Source organism: Microtus pennsylvanicus, chromosome 3, assembly GCF_037038515.1.
Source record: "Microtus pennsylvanicus isolate mMicPen1 chromosome 3, mMicPen1.hap1, whole genome shotgun sequence".
NCBI lineage: Eukaryota > Metazoa > Chordata > Mammalia > Rodentia > Cricetidae > Microtus > Microtus pennsylvanicus.
Window position 1 is genome coordinate 66009979 of NC_134581.1, and position 20355 is coordinate 66030333.

The 20355-nt window shown below is 47.7% G+C and overlaps 2 protein-coding genes across 4 annotated transcripts in view; one reads left to right on the forward strand and one right to left on the reverse strand.

The window, feature by feature from the left end:
- The first annotated feature begins 177 nt into the window (after window positions 1-177).
- On the forward strand, window positions 178-12196 carry Chrna3 (cholinergic receptor nicotinic alpha 3 subunit). The gene is made up of 6 exons (XM_075965862.1): window positions 178-547; window positions 2449-2588; window positions 2694-2738; window positions 3482-3591; window positions 7098-8109; window positions 10710-12196. Exons 1-6 carry the CDS (start codon window positions 490-492, stop codon window positions 10836-10838), a joined length of 1494 nt encoding a protein of 497 aa, XP_075821977.1. The 5' UTR covers window positions 178-489; the 3' UTR covers window positions 10839-12196.
- A 4340-nt stretch (window positions 12197-16536) lies between these two features.
- The window catches only part of Chrna5 (cholinergic receptor nicotinic alpha 5 subunit), a 29627-nt gene continuing 25808 nt past the window's right edge, over window positions 16537-20355 (reverse strand). For all 3 annotated transcript variants that reach the window (XM_075965863.1, XM_075965864.1, XM_075965865.1), the window contains one exon: window positions 16537-18681. In XM_075965863.1, coding sequence (XP_075821978.1) covers window positions 18520-18681 — 162 coding nt within the window. In that variant the 3' untranslated portion in view covers window positions 16537-18519. The remainder of the gene's footprint in view (window positions 18682-20355) is intronic.

Below are 20355 nucleotides of genomic sequence, written 5' to 3' on the forward strand. Positions count from 1 at the left end.
GCTGTGTGTATGTATTACACACCAGTATCATACTGAAAATAGTTACTTTAAGAACATCAACTTCCACAGTCTCCTTTTGAGTTGCGCTAGAGCCAGCACCGCCTTGTGGTGGTCCCCCCAGCCGTCCTCGGAGCTGCACGTGCCCGGGAAGCCCTGGTCAGAGATTTGGTCCTTTTATCCTGCCACGGTGACAGTGCCTGCTCCAGTCTGGTCCTTTGCCTAGCGGTTTCCAGATCCAGGGCTGCTCAGGGCGAGGCAGGGACCCGACGCCCCTCCCACCTCGGCGGGTGCAGCTCCCGCCTCGGCCTCCCCGCCCCGCGGCAGCTCGCAGTGTTTAGCTGCCCGGGCCTCGTGCGTTTCGGGGGCTCAGGTGCACCGGAGCTCGGCTACCCGAAGCCGGGAGGAGCCCCGCGGTCCCCGCGCCCGCATAGCTGGGCGTCGGCGGTCAGCACCCGAGTGGATCCCGCCCTGTCCGCGAGGTCTCCAGCCATGGACGCTGTACCGCTCTGGTCGCCGCTGTCATTGCTGATACTGCTGCTACTGTCAGGTACTCGCGGAGAACGGTCGGGTCAGGAGCCCGGGCGGGTGGTGGGCCAGGGGCTCGCACTGCAACCCTGGCCTCTGCTTTCCCCACACCGCTTCGGCCACCAGCCCCTTAGAAGTCTAGGCGCCCATCTGCCTTGGGTCTCAGCGTGGTCCCAAGCTTCTGACAGTGCACGCGCATCCCAGTCCCTACCTCGCTGAGCCCCTTGGGTACTTCCTTTGTTCCCAAGCCTCTCAGTTTGAGGAGGCGCGTGGCGAGCCCAGAGCCGGCCCTCTAGGTCTGAGCCGGAGTTAGAGGTTTGCGTCGCGGTCCCGAACGTCCCGAATGTCGCCCTGCTGCAGGGACCCGCAGCCCCGCTTCCAATATCTGCCTCTTGCTCACCGTTTGGTTTTGTGGACCGTGGGAAAAACTGTGCCAAAGAAGAGACTTGTTTGGAGCTGGAGCTGGACCAAGGCTCTGGTTCTGGTTCTGCACAATGACAGCGTTGCCTAGAGATCTTCGACGTGATTGTTCCTCCCAGGCCATCGCAGAGGCTCTAGAGGAGCCTGTTAGGAGGAAGCCCTTCCAGAGACCCTAGGTGGATGAGGCAGAAAGCAGTTACAATGTCCCCTGAAAGCGGGTAGGACCAGCAATTTAAGCGGGGTGGGGGGAGCTTGCATCATTATGGTCTGCACTTCTGTGAGGGGCCCACCCAAATCATGGCCTGAAGAACGTGGGTTATACTTCCCCAAAAGACTGTCCCTCGACTGACACCCCCCCCCCCCCCCCAGTACTGTAAGTAGGAAGCAGCCGACAGCTTGAGCCAAGATGTCTCACTTAGTTGGAATGGGCTTGTGAACAAAAAGGGTGCCCGGGAGCCTCCGAGGTAAGGAGTTGGAGTGAGGACGTGAAGACAGCACTGGCAGAAACCCGTGGGCACCTTTGCTCCTAAGACGTTCATAACCAAACCCCTGCAGATTGTGGGAGGATGGAGGAAGGGGCTGCAGTCTTCCACATAGTGGGAAGCAGGTCTGGTCTAAGGAGACCCTAAGTGGCCCCGCCCCCGCCCATGGGTTGGGTGAGTCATCTTTCTACCTGGGCAGCAGGGGTACCTTCCTTGGAGTAGCAATAAAGGTTTGAGCCTCTAATAGTTCTTTCATTATTATTATTATTATTATTATTATTATTATTATTATTATTATTATAGAAAGCAAAGTTGGGTGACTTATGTAAAGAAAGGTTAGAGTTTTACTAAGAAAAAAAAATATCTGGTTCAGCTAGTAAAGACACTCGCCACCCTGCCTGATGTCCTGAGTTTGATTCCCAGGACCCTCATGGTGGAAGGAGAGAGCTGAGTTTTAAAGGGTGCCCTCTGAACCCCACACACATGCACCCCTCTCCTGTAATGTAATAAAAAAATTAAAGAAGAAAAAAGGTAATCTTTCCTTAAATTTAAGAGAGAGGAGGAGAGGGAGAGAGAAAGCTAAGAAAATGGCAGTAACACACACACACACACACAAGTGTGGCTGTCAAGAGAGTCCCACCAAGCTAACAGTTCTTGAGCGCCTGCCACAGGTCCCTAAACCAAGCACTTTAGCCCCATTCTTGAGGTGCATTCATGCATACTCTTTATTTTGGTAGATTCAAAGAAAAAAAAAAACAAGGTTCAGAGAGTTTAAGTTACTAGCCTAAGCTTACACAGATTCCCACGTTTGCAGGGCTTCTAAGCCCCTGAATGTGTGTGACCTGGTAGAATTCTTGTCCCTCCTGAGCCCCAGTTCCCAGTTTGTAACTGGAAAGCATCATTAACCTGGAAACCCGGGTTAGCAGAGTGCCCTGGCGGATGGGAATTTGTAGGCAGGATGTCTTTGCCGAGAGAGGTAAGCAACCATTTCCCCAGAAACTGACAGGAATGCCTCCCTCAGTGGCCAGTGCCTCAGAAGCAGAACACCGCCTATTCCAGTACCTGTTCGAAGATTACAACGAGATCATTCGGCCTGTGGCGAACGTGTCCCATCCCGTTGTCATCCAGTTTGAGGTGTCCATGTCTCAGCTGGTGAAGGTGGTAAGTGCTTGGAGCCACAAGATGTGGCCGTGGGGATCTCTGGAGCCTGCCTGGAGTCAGCCTTATTTCTATCGTTCACCTGTCAACTTCAATCTCACTTTCTAGGATGAAGTAAACCAGATCATGGAGACCAACCTGTGGCTGAAGCAAGTACGTGGGCGCAGATTCTGTGTACTGCTGCCCCCTGGTGGTAATCGCTTTATTTGCTGATGGGAAACAAAAGGAGCTGCCCTCTTGCTGAACCTGGAGCTCGATGATTCTGCTGGTCTAGGGAGCCAGGTTACCCTGGGAATTCCTTCTCCACCCCCCTGGGATTGTGAGATGGGAAGGTTGTGTGGGTGCTGGGGGTCCAGTTGTCACATTTACACAATCATTGCTTTATTCACGGAGCAACCCCCTCTTGTCCCATTTGAGACATTGTAGCCCAGGATGGCCTGGAACTTCCTGTACAGCTTAAACTGGCCTTGAACTCATAACCCTCTTGCCTCCACCTCCTGGCCCTCTGCCTGGAGTGGAGAGTGAGCTCAAGGTATGTAAAGAATAGGAGTTTAATGTAGGGAGCTCTCAGAAGTCCCGAAGGCTGAACCTTGGTTAATGTATTCAGAGAAGGCACCGATGAATGGCTCCTGATTGGTTGACAAGGGTTGAACTCCCCTAGCCGTGAGGTCTGACTTCCTAGGACAGGGGCAACCTTCAGACTTAGCCCATGCTGTCTGCCCTGCTACCCCCAAGTTGCTCCCTTGGTCCAACATACTTTGCTGCAGGGAAATGGCTCAGTGACCCAAAGCAGAGGTGACCTGCCAGCCCGTCACTGTGATGGCCATGATGCAGTGTCAGGAGAAAGCCTGGCTGGTCCTTCCACTACCTTCTACCTCCCCGCCTCCTTCCACCAGATCTGGAACGACTACAAGCTGAAATGGAAGCCCTCTGACTACCAAGGGGTGGAGTTCATACGTGTCCCCGCGGAGAAGATCTGGAAACCAGACATTGTGCTTTACAACAAGTAAGGAGCTGGCTGTCCCAACCTCTGGTCGGGCAGACTGGGCTCTGTGTCCTCCAGCCACTCAATGGCCAGCCTTCCTTGGCCTTTCCCTCTGCAGGCTCTGGGCATCCGTTGTGTACTGGGTACCATGGATGCCAGCGAGCCACAGAGCGGCAGGATGCGGAGTGGTTCCTAAGAGAATGATGTGTGGCTGGAGGAGGGGAAAGGTCACCAGGGAAGCCGCTGGGAAGAAATGTCATTAAAGTGGGCCTTGAAGGTCACATGGGATCTGGAACAGGGGAACAGCAGCAGGAAGGTCCAGGGAGGCAGGAGAATGTGTCATGGGTAGCTGCTGCACTGTGGGGTAGAAGGCTGAAGGATCAGGGAGAGCCCAGTCTATGGGGGTGGGGATCTGGGACGGCAGGGGAGGGCCTTGCATGTGGCACCATTACTAGCTCCTTGGCAGGGATGGGAGTAGATGGCCGTCTCGCCCTATTTAAAAGAGGATACTCATGGGAGGAGAGAAGGGCTGGGCAAGACTCATAGATTGTCTTAGGTTCCCGAGCTAGCAACCAGCTAGCCACCGAGGAGCCACTAAGCACACAGCTGCTCCGAGGTTAGACTATTTCCTTTTTTGTGGCTTGTTCTTCAGCATGGCTACGCACCGGATTTTTACCTGCCTCAATTCATCCCAGTATCCGCCATGGGCAACTTCTTCTGCATGGTTCTGAAAGAGAGTTTTGGGGGAGGGGGTGTTGAGAGTTCTGAGAGCCCCAAAAACTGCCCCTAGCCTTGGCTCATTTCTCCACAACCCTCTGTGCGTTCTCACTGTAAAGTTTGATTTTTTTTATGTTTATTTATTTGTGTTGGTGGTGGAAGGAGGTAAAGATGGAGGGAGGGGGGAGGGAGGAAGGGAGGGAAGGAGGGAAGAAAGGGGGAAGGAAGGGAGAGAGAGGGTGAGCCTATGTGGAGGTCAGAGGACAATTGCAAGGGTCAGTTCCCGGATTCCACCATGTAGGTCAGCGGTCTGAGAACAGATCCCAGGCCATCAGACTTGGTGGCATCTTTACCAGGTGAACCACATTACCAGGCCTCTGCCATTGTTTGAAAAATTCCCAAATGCAAATTTCAGTATTGAATCAGGTCATCTTTTTGAGACAGGGTCTCACTGTGTAGCCCAGGTTGGCTTCAAACTCATGATTCTCCTGCCTTGGTGTCCCATGTGGGATTCTAGGGCACGTATACCATACCTTCCACATATGATCCTTGTCTTTGATGGGCAGGTATTTCTTCTTCGTTTCTGACCCTAAGATTAACTCCTAGGGTGCTGGAACCCCATTTCCTCCTCCCCGGGCCCCTCCAGTCAGCGGCCATCCCTCTGGCCTGCAATTCTCATGGTTCTCCAGCTCTGTGCTCTTGTGTGCTGATGTTCACGGGACACTGAAACCCCCACTGAAGGCATGGACAGTGGGCTTGTTCTGCTATCCGAGGTGCCCCATTTTTCTGAAGGAATCTTAGTTTTTCCCGAGTTTCTGCTGTTTGGAGGTTTTTCCCACCCTTGCCCCATTTCCACATATAATTTTCTGCATATGCATGAGCAGCATGTCAGCGGGAGGGCGGGGCGCCCCTCTGCATATTCATGAGGATCGGTGGGTGGAGCCTCTGCCTGTTCATTAGGGTTAAAGAGGGGTCAGAGAGTTCACAGAACCCTGGGGCTGGGCGTGGTGGCGCTGGTACTGAGTCTGAGTTCCCCTGGAGGCTGAGGAGAGCTCTCTTTCCTCGTACCACTCCTTTCCTCTGGAGTCGTCAGGGATTAAGGTTCTGGAAACCCAGGAAGGAAAGTCAGCCAGCTGAAGCAGACACGGGTAGGGGCTCAGGCTCTGAGTTGTCACGTGCAACAGCTGTGTGCCCAGTGGAAGGACAGAGACCAGCAGGGAGCAATGATCTCCACAGAGCGCTGCCTTTCCAATAGCAACACAAGGCCATCCTGAGGCTTTAGAATTCTGACTCTTTCAGATTTTCACCTGGCCACCAAAAGGGCCATGAAACCCAAGGATGCCTCCCACTGTTGCAGGCTAAGAGACCCAGGGAGTTGGTTCCAGAGGTCAAGAGTCTTCAGTGGGGATGCATGCTTGTAATCCCAGCATTCAGGAGGCTAAAGCGGAAGGATCGTGAGTTTGAGTCTAGCCTGAGCTACAGTAGCAAGTCTTTATCTACAAAGGAAGAAATCCTTCAGTGGGTGGGACGCTTGTGAGAACCACGTGACCTTGCTATCAGCCGGCTTCCGTGGGTCAGAGATAGATTGCTGAACGCAAGCTCTGCAGGGAACTGAGAGTGTCACCAGTTCTCCTGTGAAGACCTCAGCATATAGACATCAACAGGACGACCCTCAGAAAAGTGTGTTATCTAGAGAAAAAGAAGCGAGGTGCATAATAAGGCTAAAAAAGAGCAGACACGGGAGTAAGTGGAGACAGACAGGGAGGGAAGTGAAGGCCAACCAGTTCGCTGAGTTTTATTTGAAAGTGTGTTCTTTTTTTTTTTTGATTTAGTTATTTATTATGTGTACAATATTCTGTCTGCATGTATTCCTGCAGGCCAGAAGAGGGCATCAGATCAGATCAGATGGTTGTGAGTCACCATGTGGTTGCTGGGAGTGCTCTTAGCCACTGAACCATCTCTCCAGCCCAAAAGTGTGTTCAATGAAATCAGAAAACTTGTTTGTTTTTATTGGAGAACAGTATTGGGAGGAAAGGGGGCAGTAGAAGAACTGGAGAAGGGGGCAGGGGTAGAACTGGAGGAGGGGGCAGGGGTAGAACTGGAGGAGGGGGCAGGGGTAGAACTGGAGAAGGGGGCAGGGGTAGAACTGGAGGAAGAGGGGGCAGGGGTAGAACTGGAGGAAGAGGGGGCAGGGGTAGAACTGGGGCCTGATGGAAGAGGTGAGCTTCCTTGCAAGGGTGAGTTTTACAGCATCAGCACCCGTGGCTGATCCATGAAGCCATTTCTCCATCTGCTGTGGGCTTCCATACATGTATCAGGTAAGGTACCCCGCGGAGACTGAGAAAGGGATGTTGACAAGGCCCTGCCTGCTAATATCCCCAAAGGCTGCTGAAACACCCACCTCCAGGATAACATTCATCACAAATTCAGAGCAGCAGTGGGTCCCATTTTTGGCATTTAGGAGTCTCTATAACCATCCACCTGGGAAGTGTACACTGTGGAATGTACTGACCATATGACCAGCATGGCAGAGTGTGTGATGGAGAGGTCCTGGAGGTGGTGATGATGTGTGGGCAGAGTGTGTGATGGGGGGTTCCCGGAGGTGGTGATGATGTACTGATGCCTAGGCCTCAGTATCTCCCCTGGAGAATGGGGTAATTGACCCAGTGACCTCTTATGGTCCTTTGAGCTCTCATATCCCACTGTTGACAAGTCATTACTTGTCATTGTCCTGGTAACCACGTGGGAAGCCAGGCTGAGTGGCCATATGGTGGTGATGGCGAGTTGTGTGCCCCACTGTGTCTTCACAGCGCTGACGGGGATTTCCAGGTTGGCGATAAGACCAAAGCTCTACTCAAGTACACGGGAGAAGTGACTTGGATCCCTCCAGCCATCTTTAAGAGCTCATGCAAAATCGATGTGACCTACTTCCCATTTGACTACCAAAACTGCACCATGAAGTTCGGCACCTGGTCCTATGACAAGGCAAAGGTCGACCTGGTCCTCATCGGCTCCTCCATGAACCTCAAGGACTACTGGGAAAGTGGCGAGTGGGCCATCATCAAAGCCCCGGGCTACAAACACGAGATCAAGTACAACTGCTGCGAGGAGATCTACCAAGACATCACCTACTCGCTGTACATCCGCCGCCTGCCGCTGTTTTACACCATCAACCTCATCATCCCCTGCCTGCTCATCTCCTTCCTCACGGTGCTCGTCTTCTACCTGCCCTCCGACTGTGGCGAGAAGGTGACGCTCTGCATCTCCGTGCTCCTCTCCCTGACCGTCTTCCTCCTAGTGATCACCGAGACCATCCCTTCCACCTCGCTGGTCATCCCCCTGATGGGGGAGTACCTCCTCTTCACGATGATCTTTGTCACCTTGTCCATCGTCATCACGGTCTTCGTGCTCAACGTACACTACAGGACTCCGACCACCCACACGATGCCCACGTGGGTCAAGGCCGTGTTCCTAAACCTGCTCCCCAGGGTCATGTTCATGACGCGGCCAACCAGCGGCGAGGGAGATGCTCAGAAGCCAAGGGCCTTCTACAGTGCTGAGCTCTCAAACCTGAACTGCTTCAGCCGCGCAGACTCCAAAAGCTGCAAGGAAGGCTACCCATGCCAAGACGGGGCATGCAGCTACTGCCACCACCGGAGGGTGAAGATCTCAAATTTCAATGCTAATCTCACGAGAAGCTCCAGTTCTGAGTCTGTCAACGCCGTGCTTTCCCTCTCTGCTCTGTCACCAGAAATGAAAGAGGCCATCCAAAGTGTGAAGTACATCGCTGAAAACATGAAAGCTCAGAATGTAGCCAAAGAGGTAAATATGTGGTTTTTATTACAGCTTCCTTGTGCAGCGATGCATGGGACAGAGGTTAGGAGATTAAGACTCTTGGGGGCTGGCAAGATGGCCTAGAAGTTAGAAGCACTTGCTGCTCTTGGGGAGGATACAAACTTGGTGTATCCACATCGGATGACCCCCAATGCCCATAACTCTCACTCCAGGGAATCCAACACCTTCCTTTGGCCTCTTCAGATACCCACGCACACAAAGAGAGAGAAATTATTTAAAATTTTTTTAATTTTATTCTTCTAATATGAGCAATTTATTTTTCATAAAGAATTGGACTCTTGAGTCAGCAGCTCCCGTTCAGGCCAGTTGGACGTCCTTGGGTATGATAGTTATCTCACTTGTAGTCCAGGCTGACCTTGAACTCACTGCCTCAGCTCCCTCCAGTAGTGGGACTTCAGGCCCATGTTGTCATTGTATCCAGTCTCAGATTTATCCAGGGATAAGGGCCACTTCTTAAGTCAGCATCGATAGTAAAAGTATTCACTAAGGAGTCTGCAGAAGCAACCCTGAGATTGCACTATCTTTAGCCCCATTTTTCAGATGAGGACATTGAGATGAAATTTACTTAGATTCTTTTTTTTTTTTAAGATTTATTTATTTAAGCCGGGCGGTGGTGGCGCACACCTTTAATCCCAGCACTCGGGAGGCAGAGGCAGGCAGATCTCTGTGAGTTCGAGGCCAGCCTGGTCTACAAAAGCTAGTTCCAGGACAGGAATCAAAAAAGCTACGGAGAAACCCTGTCTCGAAAAATAAAAAAAAAAAGATTTATTTATTTATATTTATTTATTTATGTACAATGGTGTTTTGCTGCATGTATATCTGTGTGAGGGTGCTGGATGCCCTGGAACTATAGTTACAGACAGTTGTGAGCTGCCATGTGGGAGCTGGGAATTGAAACCAGGATCTTTAGAAGAGCAGCCAGTGCTCTTAACTGCTGAGCCATCTCTCCAGCCCCTTACTCAGATCCTTACGCCTAGAAGGCGCAGAGCTGGAGTAGAAACAGTTTGTCTCCAGCTGTTTCCTACCTGCCGCCTCGCAGAGTCACTGGAGTGGCGGGAGTGGTGTTATGTGTCCTGCAGAGGGGCGGGTAAGACTCGGGCTGCGGACTTGAAATGCTTACAGACAAGCCTTGGATATTCCCACAGAGTAACATGTCAAACAGCGCATGAGGAGTCTAAGTTTACCATGACTGTGACTTTCAGGGTGCCACGGAAAGAACACATTTACTCAAACTCAGAAAGAGGAAATAAAACCCACATCTCCCAGCCCCTTTTCAGGGTGTGTAACTGAATTATAAATTACGCGCTGCTTCTTCATTATGTGATTATTGCTTCAAGATCATGGGCTCTCTCTCAACCCAGTTGCGGTTTCTTTGCTTTCCGAATTGTCTCGGAGTTTAATTACCGTAGATTCTCCTTCCTGTGTCAAGCCTAATTTGAAGCTCATTATATATAATTATTCTTGCTCTTTCACTCCATTGTCAGCCATTACGTCTGCTGTTTATCCCGTCTGGCCTTACAAATGAGGATGACATTTGGTCAGGTGGGCAATTTTGAAGGGGCGTGCTGAGAAAGAAAAATGTCAGACTCACCCGCCATGCTTACTCCACTTTGAAACCGATGTTAAACAGAAATTAGTATCCCAAAGCAGACATGAATGAGTACTTTTAAACAATGTCAGACGATGTTGGAGTGTAGTCGCCGTCCTAACAAAGACTCCAGATCCTCCCGTAGAGGCACGCAAGCTTTAGTCATGGAATTCAACTCAGAAAAAAAACAAGAGATATATATGCATATATTTAGATGTGTATATACGCATGTATGTACATATATACATACATACTTCTGAGTGGTGATACATACCTGTAATCACAGCCCTCAGGAGGCTGTGACAGGATGATCAATAATTTGAGGCCAATCTAAACTGTTTGGACATGAAGACCATACCTTGCTTTCCTCAAACAAAAGTTCTCATTTGAAACGGAGCTAACATGGCCATATTTTACACCTGTTTCTCCAAACACAACATTAGAGGTTGTTCACTGTACCAGTACTTCTTTAACTGCTGTGACCATCTGCCTGGAAGAAGCAGCTTGGGGATGTCTGTTCAGACTCACAGTTGCAGGAAAGAAGGTCCATCGTGTGGAGAAGGCATGGCGGCAGGAGCTGCCAGGCTGCATCCACAGTCAGGAAGCAGAGAGATGAATGCCACATCTCCACTGACTCTCATCTTTACTCAGTCTAGAGCCTGAGCACACGGAGTGGTGCCGTCCACAGTTGAGGTGGGCCTTTCCACCGTTAGCAGTCCAGGCAGTCCCTCAGAGTCACCCCCGGAGGCTAACCTAATTCAGATAATCCTTCACGAGCATGCTCGGCAGCTCATCTCCCAGGGTTTCTGGATCCTGCCAAGTTGACAATCATTATTAATCATCACCATAGATTTCCTCGGATCACATCCGTAAGAGTCCCTATCTATGACATCAAATGGTTTCTCTACCATAACAGGATTTAATACTGAAAATGGCCTCTCCTTCATGTTCTTTTCTTTCATCGTTTTTTGTTTTTCAGATTCAAGATGACTGGAAGTATGTTGCCATGGTGATTGACCGTATCTTTCTCTGGGTTTTCATCCTGGTGTGCATATTAGGGACAGCAGGATTATTTCTACAGCCCTTGATGGCCAGAGATGACACATAAATCGTGATTGGTGTTCCCCGAGGCTCGCGGGTGCTGATGCGGGGCACCGTCTCCATAGCACCACACTTGACCCAGTCACCAGCTTTGGGTTTGCTATCTCAAGGGTTAGTTACTCAACTCATCTTGATTTTTGGCAAAAAGAAAAAAAAACAATGTAGAAGAAAAATGTCTAGTTATTTACTATGGATAAATGAACACTTAACTAGCCTTGCTGGTAGAACATGGCAGAAGACTCCTTTTCTTGTGGTTGAAAATTAACTAGATAGAAAATCTTCCCATTCACAAATACTAAATCCACTAGCTCAGTATCTCTCTAGATGTCCTCATTTCTTTAGCCCATAGTCTCCTTGAAATTGTAGGCTATTTCAGCAGTGCCCACACCGATTCCTGTTTCTTACTGTCTCTCCAAGCCCAAGGGCTGGTCTTCCATTTCAGTGTTTGTGTTGCTGTTAAACTGCATGGTATTGCACCCTGAGGATCGCGCCCGCTCTCACCCTCATTTGCTAATAGGCCACCCTCATCTATTCAAGTTGCTAATTTAGGAGAACATCCTGTAGAGCCCTGCATGGCTTTAATCTCAGCACTCAGGAGGCAGAGACAGGGGCAGGTGGATCTCTGTGAGATATGAGTTTTGACGCCAGCCTGGTCTAGACAGTGAGTTCCCAGCTAGCAAGGGCTGCATAGTAAATGCTATCTCAAAACAACACAAATCCCACAAACTGGACAACTTAGACACAAAGATTTTTCTCACAGTTTAGGAGCCTGAGAAGTCTAAGACCAAGGCTCCAGGAAGACTGTCTCGGGAGGAACCTTCCTCATAAAACGTACCTTCCAGTGTGTCTCCAAGTGGCTGAAAGGGCTGGATTTTCTGGAGTCTTTTACAAGAGCACTAAGCCCACTCATGGGGGCAGGACCCTAGAACTAAGAGCCTCCCAGAGAGCACTGCATGGGAAGTTCACATGTGAGCTGTAAGGAACCATCCAGACCACAGGAGGAGCCGTCAGAGCAGGGCTTCACCACTTAGCACAAGGCTTTGGGTTCAGAGTTGTGCCAGGGACTTAGCAGCCCTGTGGCTTCTGCCCCTGGAGCCAATAGCAAAGCTCCCACCTTAGCAGTGGGGATGCCTGGAATGTAGAAGGGTGTCATCAGAATTGGTTCTGCTTAAGGAACTGATTTGCACCAACTGAGTTTCCCGTATTAACACTTCTGACTTGGAACCACAACTGGGAACAATAATTCACAGAGACCATTGGAGTATTCTCATTAGCTGTGTTTTTTCTCTATGCAAAATAAAACCTGACCATTTCAATTCACTGTGGCTCATATTTCAATAAATCAAAAGGAAGAGTTCTATAAAATTTGTTGGGTTAAAAATATCTTAACAGGGCTGGAGAGATGGCTCAGAGGTTAAGAGCATTGGCTGCTCTTCCAGAGGTCCTGAGTTCAATTCCCAGCAACCACATGGTGGCTCACAACCATCTATGAGATCTGGTGCCCTCTTCTGGTGGGCAGGCATACATGCAGACAGAACATTGTATACATAATAAATAAATTTAAAAAATATATTAACAGTAATGAAGATATAAGAGATGATCAATCTATACAAACTAGGGTAGCTAACAAGAGATTTATCTCAAACCAGATTTTAATAGCATTCCCTCATGATAACAAAATGCCTGAGATAATCAACTTAAAGAGTGGAAACCTAGCTGGGTGGTGGTGGTACACTCCTTTAATCCCAGCACTGGGGGGGGGGGGGGGCAGAGGCAGGTGGATCTCTGTGAGTTCGAGGCCAGCCTCGTCTATAGACTGAGTTCTAGGACAACTAGGGCTACACAGAGAAACCCTGTCTTAAAAAAAAAGGAAACAGATTATTTGGGCTCATGGTTTCAGTCCACACACACTTGGCCGTTTATGATGAGACAATACATCGTGGTGGAGATGATACAGTTCATCAATGACAATCCCCTAAAAGCAGCCTGGAAGCAAAGTGAATGGGGAAGAAGCTAGGCTTTGTGCTTTCCATGAAGGACACATTTCCAATAACTGAACTCCTACCCTCCTGAAGGTTCCACCTCCTCCTCCGAGCACCAACAGGCCGGTGACTGAGCCTTTAGTATGCTGGCCTTTGGCACTTATTCAGAGTGTGACATTCTGCCCCTGCCCCTAAAGGCCTATGCCCATTTCATAATCTATTTCTGCAAGAGTTCCCCAAGTCTTAACTGCTTCAGAGCCATTCACAAGCCCATGCCCAAAGGATGCTTTGAGACTCAGGGCAAACCCAGCTGAGAAGCTGTAAAAAGTAACAAGATTATCCATGTTCAGAGTACAAAGATACAAAGTAAACATTCCTGTCCCACAAAGGAGACATGCGTAGAAAGGATCAGATCAGCGCCAGATTCAAATGAAGCAGGGCAAACATCAAACCATACATCTGCACATCAGGCGTCTGGTACAGACAGCAGCAGCATGTGAAATCCCAAGGGCTCAGCGGTCCTGCTCCTACAGACTCGCTGACTGCAGCCCACACGCCTGCACTCTGCGGCTGGTTGTACTCACCTCATGAAGCATCCCTTGGTGGCTGTCACCTCTTGCTGGGGTCTCCATTTATGGGTTCGGCTTTAGTCTCCTGTTTCCCACACATTGCCAGCTGGAGAGCTGGTGATGGAGACTCCTGCTCAGCCACACAGTGCTAAGCATCCCAGGCCGACTTCTGAGATCTTGACTCCGTAACTCTTGCATTTTGAATGGCTGTAAAACCAGCATGTTGTGAATGACGCCAAGGCCTGCCACTGGCACAAGCCGTACAGGGTCCACGTGACCTGCAGCTGCAGTCATCTGCGTGTCTGGATATGAGGGAGGCGTTTGGGGGCAACATTTGCCAAGTGGCCCTGTGGAAAGAGGCTGCCCGGGGTCTCTTTAAGAAAAATGTCTGAATCCTATGAGGAGGCAGTCTGACCAGTTCGTTCTTGAGGTGCCTTCAAGGTATTCTATTATTCTGGTGCCAAGTACTTGGCTTTACTTTTTAAATATATTTTTATTCATTCTTGGAGAATTTCAAGCACATTTTCGTCACACCCACCCCTCCTCTACTTCTTCCCAGAACCACCCTCCCTTCCTGACCCATTCAACTTGGTATCCTTTTAAAAATAATAATAATAATAAATACATCTATCAAGACCAATTTGTGTTGCCCAAACTATCTTGGAGATGTGGCCCCCCACTGGAGTATGATCAGCTTCACAGGGGCTACACTCTTCGAGAAATATGACTCTCTGCCAGCGGCTAACAGCTGCCAACAGCAGCTCATACGGGAGTGGGAGGGACTTCCCGCCCATCACTCCTCTTCATGGTAAGAGCTGATCTGTCTGGGGCTTGCACGGGTCTTGTGCATGCTGGCACAAATACTGTGAGCTCAGACGTGCAGCTGCCCTAGCCGTCAGAAGCCACGTTCCTCATAGTCATCTGCTGCCTCTGGATCTCACACTCCTAGCCCCTCTTCCGAAGTGATCCCTGAGCCTTGAGCCCACTGGGGCCTGAGCAGCCTGCAGCCTCTCATTCCCTACACCACGTCCAAATGTAAACCACCATCTACTGAGCATGGAGGCTTCTCAGATGAGAGCCGAGGATGCATCATCTATGGGTGTAACGGTAAATCGCTAGGTGTCAGTTTAATATTATGTCCATTTAGCAGAGTAACAGTAATAGATTCTCCCCTAGAGCCTATGACCTCCCTATGACCTGTGTAGCCATGGTTCTTGGTCTTCTGATAATGCCAGGTGTAGGTTCTATCTCATGGAACAGGATTTAAATTCAATCAAAAGTGGCTGGCTATTCCTATGATGTTCACGTACTATCGTGCCAGAGGGCATGTCTGGCCAAACCGTCATTATTGTAGCTCATTAGGCTCACAGCCAGCCAAGACTGATGACGACTTTGCTCCCCATAGCGTGTTTAGCACCTCTTAGCACCACGAAAGCCAGTCAGCAGGGATGAAGCTTCCAAGTCAGCACCAGCTTCATTTTCCCATGTCCGATGACTCAAGTATATGGTACTTCAGGAACAGGGTCTTACCCTCAGGCTCTAGACGGTGGCCAAAGCATAGGTAACAGCCTGGGATGTCTGGCCTTAGTCCTTACAGAAGATCCTATTAACCCATGCTGACACACCCTAGGCTTTCTCTAGCTTGCTTCTTCAGACTTTTCCAGATTCCTTCTACAAATTGATTCTAAGGGCTTCAGAGCTACACTGCCAATCACAATAGCTACCCTGCTGTGTGGCTTCAATTTCATCCAAATTGAAACATTCCCTCCTGGAGGGAAGAGGGAAGCTCAGCAGATTCATGAAACCCACAAGAGACTAGTGGACTCCCAAGGTTCACTCCTGAGTTTATAAAAACAGAAACGACGGCCTGGGAAGAGGAAACTTCCCGGTACTGTGTCCTGCAAGTTGCACAGGTTACCCAGGCTAGGGCAGGCTTTCCATGATGTAGCTTCCCAAGTCACCCATGGTCCTGGAAGAAACCCCTCCCCCATACTCCTGTAAGTAGCCACAGTGAACTCACTGGTTCTCCAAGCTGGATTCAGGCAGAACTGTTTCTTTGTTCTATTCCTACCCTTTTATCTAGGATGACTAGAAGCAGACTCCCTGGAAAGGTCACACAACAGATTCCACTTTGGGGAACTGATAACCTATTAGCTCTCTGTTCTTATGCGAAAATATTCGAGATAACCAACTTAACCAAGAGAAAAGTTTGTTGTAGTTCATGGTTTCAGAGGCCATGGTTGGAGGGCCCACCGCTTTGAAGTCAGTGGCAAAACAGCACATAATGCTAGGGAAACACAAGGGAGCAAAGCTGTCTACCTCATGGTGGCTGAGAAGCAAAAGGAAGGGCTACAGTCTCAAAATCCTCCTCAAGGGCACACCACTAGGGACCCAACTTCCTTCTGCTAGGGCCTACTCCTAAAGGTTCCACTGCCTCCCAAAAGCACCTACGTCCAAGCATCCAAGCTTTCAACAGATGGGTCTGTGAGGGACATTTATCTAGAGCACAGACCTTCACTTACTCTAACATTATTAGAAAATGCAAACTCTTACAGGGTCCATCCTCCAGAGAATGCTTACTTGAGTTTAAGCAGTGAATATATTAGCAATAAATGAGGATTTTGCTAACTTAACAGCTAAGAGTTTGAAAGCAAATGCAAGGTTTTGGGAGATAGGTGAGTTGGGGCCTTTGGGATGAAGTTGAACTGCTTTATCCATGATACAGTATACTGTCCTGACTGATGACATACCTGGTAATAGGCTAAAACTAGATTATAACTAAAGCATCCAGCATGTTGTGGGATATTATTTTAAGATGTGTTACATTTGTTTATGCTGTGGAACATTTGTTTAATGACGCACAGCTGTGTTGCATTCTTTTATGTTGCATTTGTTTAACTCTGTGAAGCTGTGATTCTTTGCCTGCCTAAAACACCTGATGGGTTAATAAAGAGCTGGATGGCCAACAGCGAGGCAGGAGCAAGGATAGGTGATGCTGACAGGCAGAGAGAAGAAATAGGAGGAGAAATCTGGGAGAAGAATGAGCAAAAGAGATCAAGGAGTAAGGAAAGAAGGGGCCAGCCGTGGAGTAAGACTGAAAGTAAGATTACAGAAGAAAAGGAACAAACTCAGAGGCAAAAGGTAGATGGGATAATTTAAGAAAAGCTGGTTACAAACAAGCCAAGCGGAGGCTGGGCATTTATAAGAATAAGCCTCCGTGTATGGTTTATTGGAGCTGGGTGGTGCCCCCACCCCAAAAGCCAAAAGAGTAAAACAGCCAACAATACCAGCTCTAAGATTTTATGATTATAATCGCTAGGGTGAAAGATAATAAAACATTATAAGATATGACAATGTGCTTACCTCAACTCAGAAGAGCAATTTTTGTTAGCTTTTGAAACAGGGTCTCATAATGTAACTCAGACTGACCTAGAACTCACAGCAATTCCCCTGCCACTGCCTCCTAAAAGTAGAGACGACAGGTGTGAGACACCATATCCAGCTGAGAATACACCTTTAAGCTTGGAAGATGGTTCTTCCAAAGAATTATCAAAGCAAAGATATGCCCCCTTTGAGATGGGATCGACGTAACTGCAATCTGCTGTTCTGGGGTCAGGGATAAACCATGCACACAAACAACTCTATTAACCAGAGAATGTCATTACGAAGGATATGTCACTGTGCATATGAAGTCATTACGAAGGATATGTCACTGTGTCTGCAGGAGTTACTTACCTGTTGTAAGTTTACAATGGAAGATAGCTTCAAACTTAGATAACACAAGAGCCATTCCACTTGAGCATCTAAAGAATAAAGTGACCTAGGGAGTTTCTAGTCACTCTTTTTCACTTATGAAAAAGAAAACTGTTGGTAAAGAGCCAGACAGTGGTGGCGCATGCCTTTAATCCCAGCATTTAGGAGGCAGATACAGGCAGATCTCTATGAGTTTAAGGCCAGCCTGGTCTACAAAGCGAGTTCCAGGACAGCCAGAGCTGTTACACAAATAAACCCTGTCTCAAAACAAAACAAAATAATAGCTTCGTATTAAGTGTGGTGGTTTGATTAGGAATGGTTCCCATAGACTCACAGATTTAAATGTTTGATCACTAGGGAGTGGCATTATTAGGAGCTGTGGCCTTATTGGAAGAAGTGTGTCACTGGGGATGGACTTTGAGGTTTCAGAAGCTCAGCCAGGCCCAGTAGCTCATTCTCTCTTCCTGCTGCCTGCTGATCCAGAAACAGAACTCTGAGCTACTTCTCCATGCTGCCATGATTCCCGCAATGACAATAATGTATTAAACCTCTGAATCTGTAAACCAGCCACAAATAGATGTTTTCCTTTATAAAAAGTTGATGTGCAGGGCTGGAGAGATGGCTTAGCAGCTAAGAGGACTGGCTGCCCTTCTAGAGGTCCTGAGTTCAATTCCCAGCAACCACATGGTGGTTTACAGCCATCTATAGTGGGATCTGATGCCCTCTTCTGGCATAAAGTCATACATGCTGATAAAGCACTCTATACATAAAATAAATAAAGAAATCTTTTTTTTTTTAAAAAAAAGTTGCTGTGGTCATGGTGTCTCTTCACAGCAATATTAACTAAGACATTAAGCCATTATTAAACCAAGTAATTGGCTTAATTCATATAGAAGTATTATGTATCACACATCCATGAATACAGGACAGATAGAATTTTAAAATATATATATGAGTTGGGCAGGGTGGAATGCACCGATAGTCCCGGCTACTCAGGATGCTGAGACAGGAGGTTCACTGGAGTCCAGTTTGAGGCCAGCCTGGATAATTTAAGAAGGCCCATTCTGAAAATACAAAACCACACAATTATAAGCTTTTACTAAATTTGGAAAAAGTTCTAAACGGTCTTCAACTATAACTGTATTTGCCAACCTCCAAAGAGGAACTTCCTCATGGATTCCACATTAGTAGGCGCTCACCAGTGCAACTGGACAATGTTCTGTTGCTACCTGCAACAGTTCTAATGGACAATATTAAGCCAGGTTAGAAATTACTAATCTGTTACAGCCTATATCAAATTGAAAATAATTTCACATTTTCATAACTGTATACATGTCCTAAGGGATGTGTGGTTGCTCACTAAACCCATAGTAATTTCTTGGCTTCACTTGATTGTATTTCCGATGTGAACCGGGACTATGATATTGGCCCATTTATAAATAACAGGAACAAAAAGCCCCAGAGTCCCAATGACCGAAACCAGAAGAAAAGTCCACAGAAACATCCGGTCAAGAACTTGTGCTATGAATTTCCAGTCTTCAACAACCTGTTAAAAAACAAACATTAAATACAAATATCAAACTTGTACACATTTTAAGAATAAAAAAAACACAGAAGATAATCATTTGCTGTCTTCAAAGCATAAGCAATCCTGTGCCCAGGTCTCTAAGATAAACTGGTATAACTTATTAAATTCCATTCCAGTCTAAATCATTAGCTGACAAATATTCTCACCTTTTAACAGTCCACTAATAGTTAAAACCCTTATAATGATGCTTTAATTATACCACCACCACCACATACTACAGCCAACAAGTTAGTTAGAAGTGAACTAGGCAGGGTGGCACGTGTATATGGTACCAGCTACTTGGAAGACTGAGGCAGGAGGAGCCTGAACAAGTGGGACCACATCTCAAACAACAACAAAAAGTTAACTCAAAGTTATTCCCTGGACATAGTGGTGCTTGCTGTAAACCCAGCATTCAGGGGGCTAAAGTAAGAGGATTGAGAGTTCAAGGCTAACCTGAGCTACATAGCAAAACCCTGTCTAAAAAAAAAACAGTCTAGGGGAACAGGGGATGGGGGTTCTCAGTGTAGAGGTGGTACGAGCCTTTAATTCCAAAATGTGAATGAATTTCTGTTAGTTTAGAGTCAGCCTGGTCTTCACAGCAAGTCTCAGGCTAGCCTCAAAAGGGGGGGGGTAGGAGGGAGGGAGGGGAAGAGAAGGAGAGGGTAAGGAGAGAAGAAGGAAGAGAAGGAAAGAGAGAGAAAAGAACAGAGGGAGGGAAGGAGGGAGGGAGGGAGGGAGGGAGGGAGGGAGGGAGGGAGGGAGGGAGGGAGGGAGGGGACAAAGGCTGTCAGGGCAAGGGAAGCTGGGAGCTTCAGACTATGAAACAGTAGTAAAGACTGCACTGCTATTTTATCAGATTCATTGCATCTATGACTTGCACCTGATAGAAAATCTCCATTTAAAAAACTTTAGAAATTAGAATTTGGGAGCTGGTGAGATGGCTCAGCAGTTAGGAGCATTTATTGCTCCTGTAGACCAGGGCTCAGTTCCCAGCACCCACACCGTGGCTCACAAGCATCTGTAACTCCAGTTCGAGGGCCTCTGAAGCCCTCTTCAGACGTCCTCAGGCTCCAGGCACACATGTGATGCACATACAATCAGGCAGAAAAACACTCATACACATAAAATAAGGAAATAAATCTGGAAAAGGATTAATAGAAATATATTAGAATTTACATAATCTTAATGGGACCATTAAATATAAATTCAGTTATAAAATATTAATAGGCATAACTTTAAAAATATCATATAATAGAAAAAAGGAAAATAGTGGCCATTGAAAATCAGAAAAAAACCCAGCAGTTCAACACTATAAATTGATAAAACACATGTCCAATATTTGTATCTCAAATGTCAATTAACCTTTACAAGCCAACCAAACTTATTTTCTGTAAGGCTTTAGACAAATTTTGTTTTAAGCACATTAGATACTATAATTGCCTCACAGGAAAACCTTGACGTATGAACATAACACATGAGAACACCTAACTCCTTTTCTCTTTTTATGGTTTTTAAATTTCATTTTGCTTTTATGAGATGTAGTCTCCCTATGTAGTCTAGACTGACCTTGAACTTGCTAAGTAGCCCAAGACTTTCTCAATCCTCCTGCCACAGCCCCTGAATGGTGGGATTACAGGTATGCACCTTATT

What these genes read in the sequence shown, in the direction of transcription:
- Chrna3 (XM_075965862.1), top strand. Translation starts at nt 490, where the DNA reads ATGGACGCTGTACCGCTCTGGTCGCCGCTGTCATTGCTGATACTGCTG. An exon ending in GACATTGTGCTTTACAACAA is followed by an intron (nt 3,592 to 7,097) that starts GTAAGGAGCTGG and finishes GTGTCTTCACAG; the next exon opens with CGCTGACGGGGATTTCCAGG. An exon ending in CTCAGAATGTAGCCAAAGAG is followed by an intron (nt 8,110 to 10,709) that starts GTAAATATGTGG and finishes TTTGTTTTTCAG; the next exon opens with ATTCAAGATGACTGGAAGTA.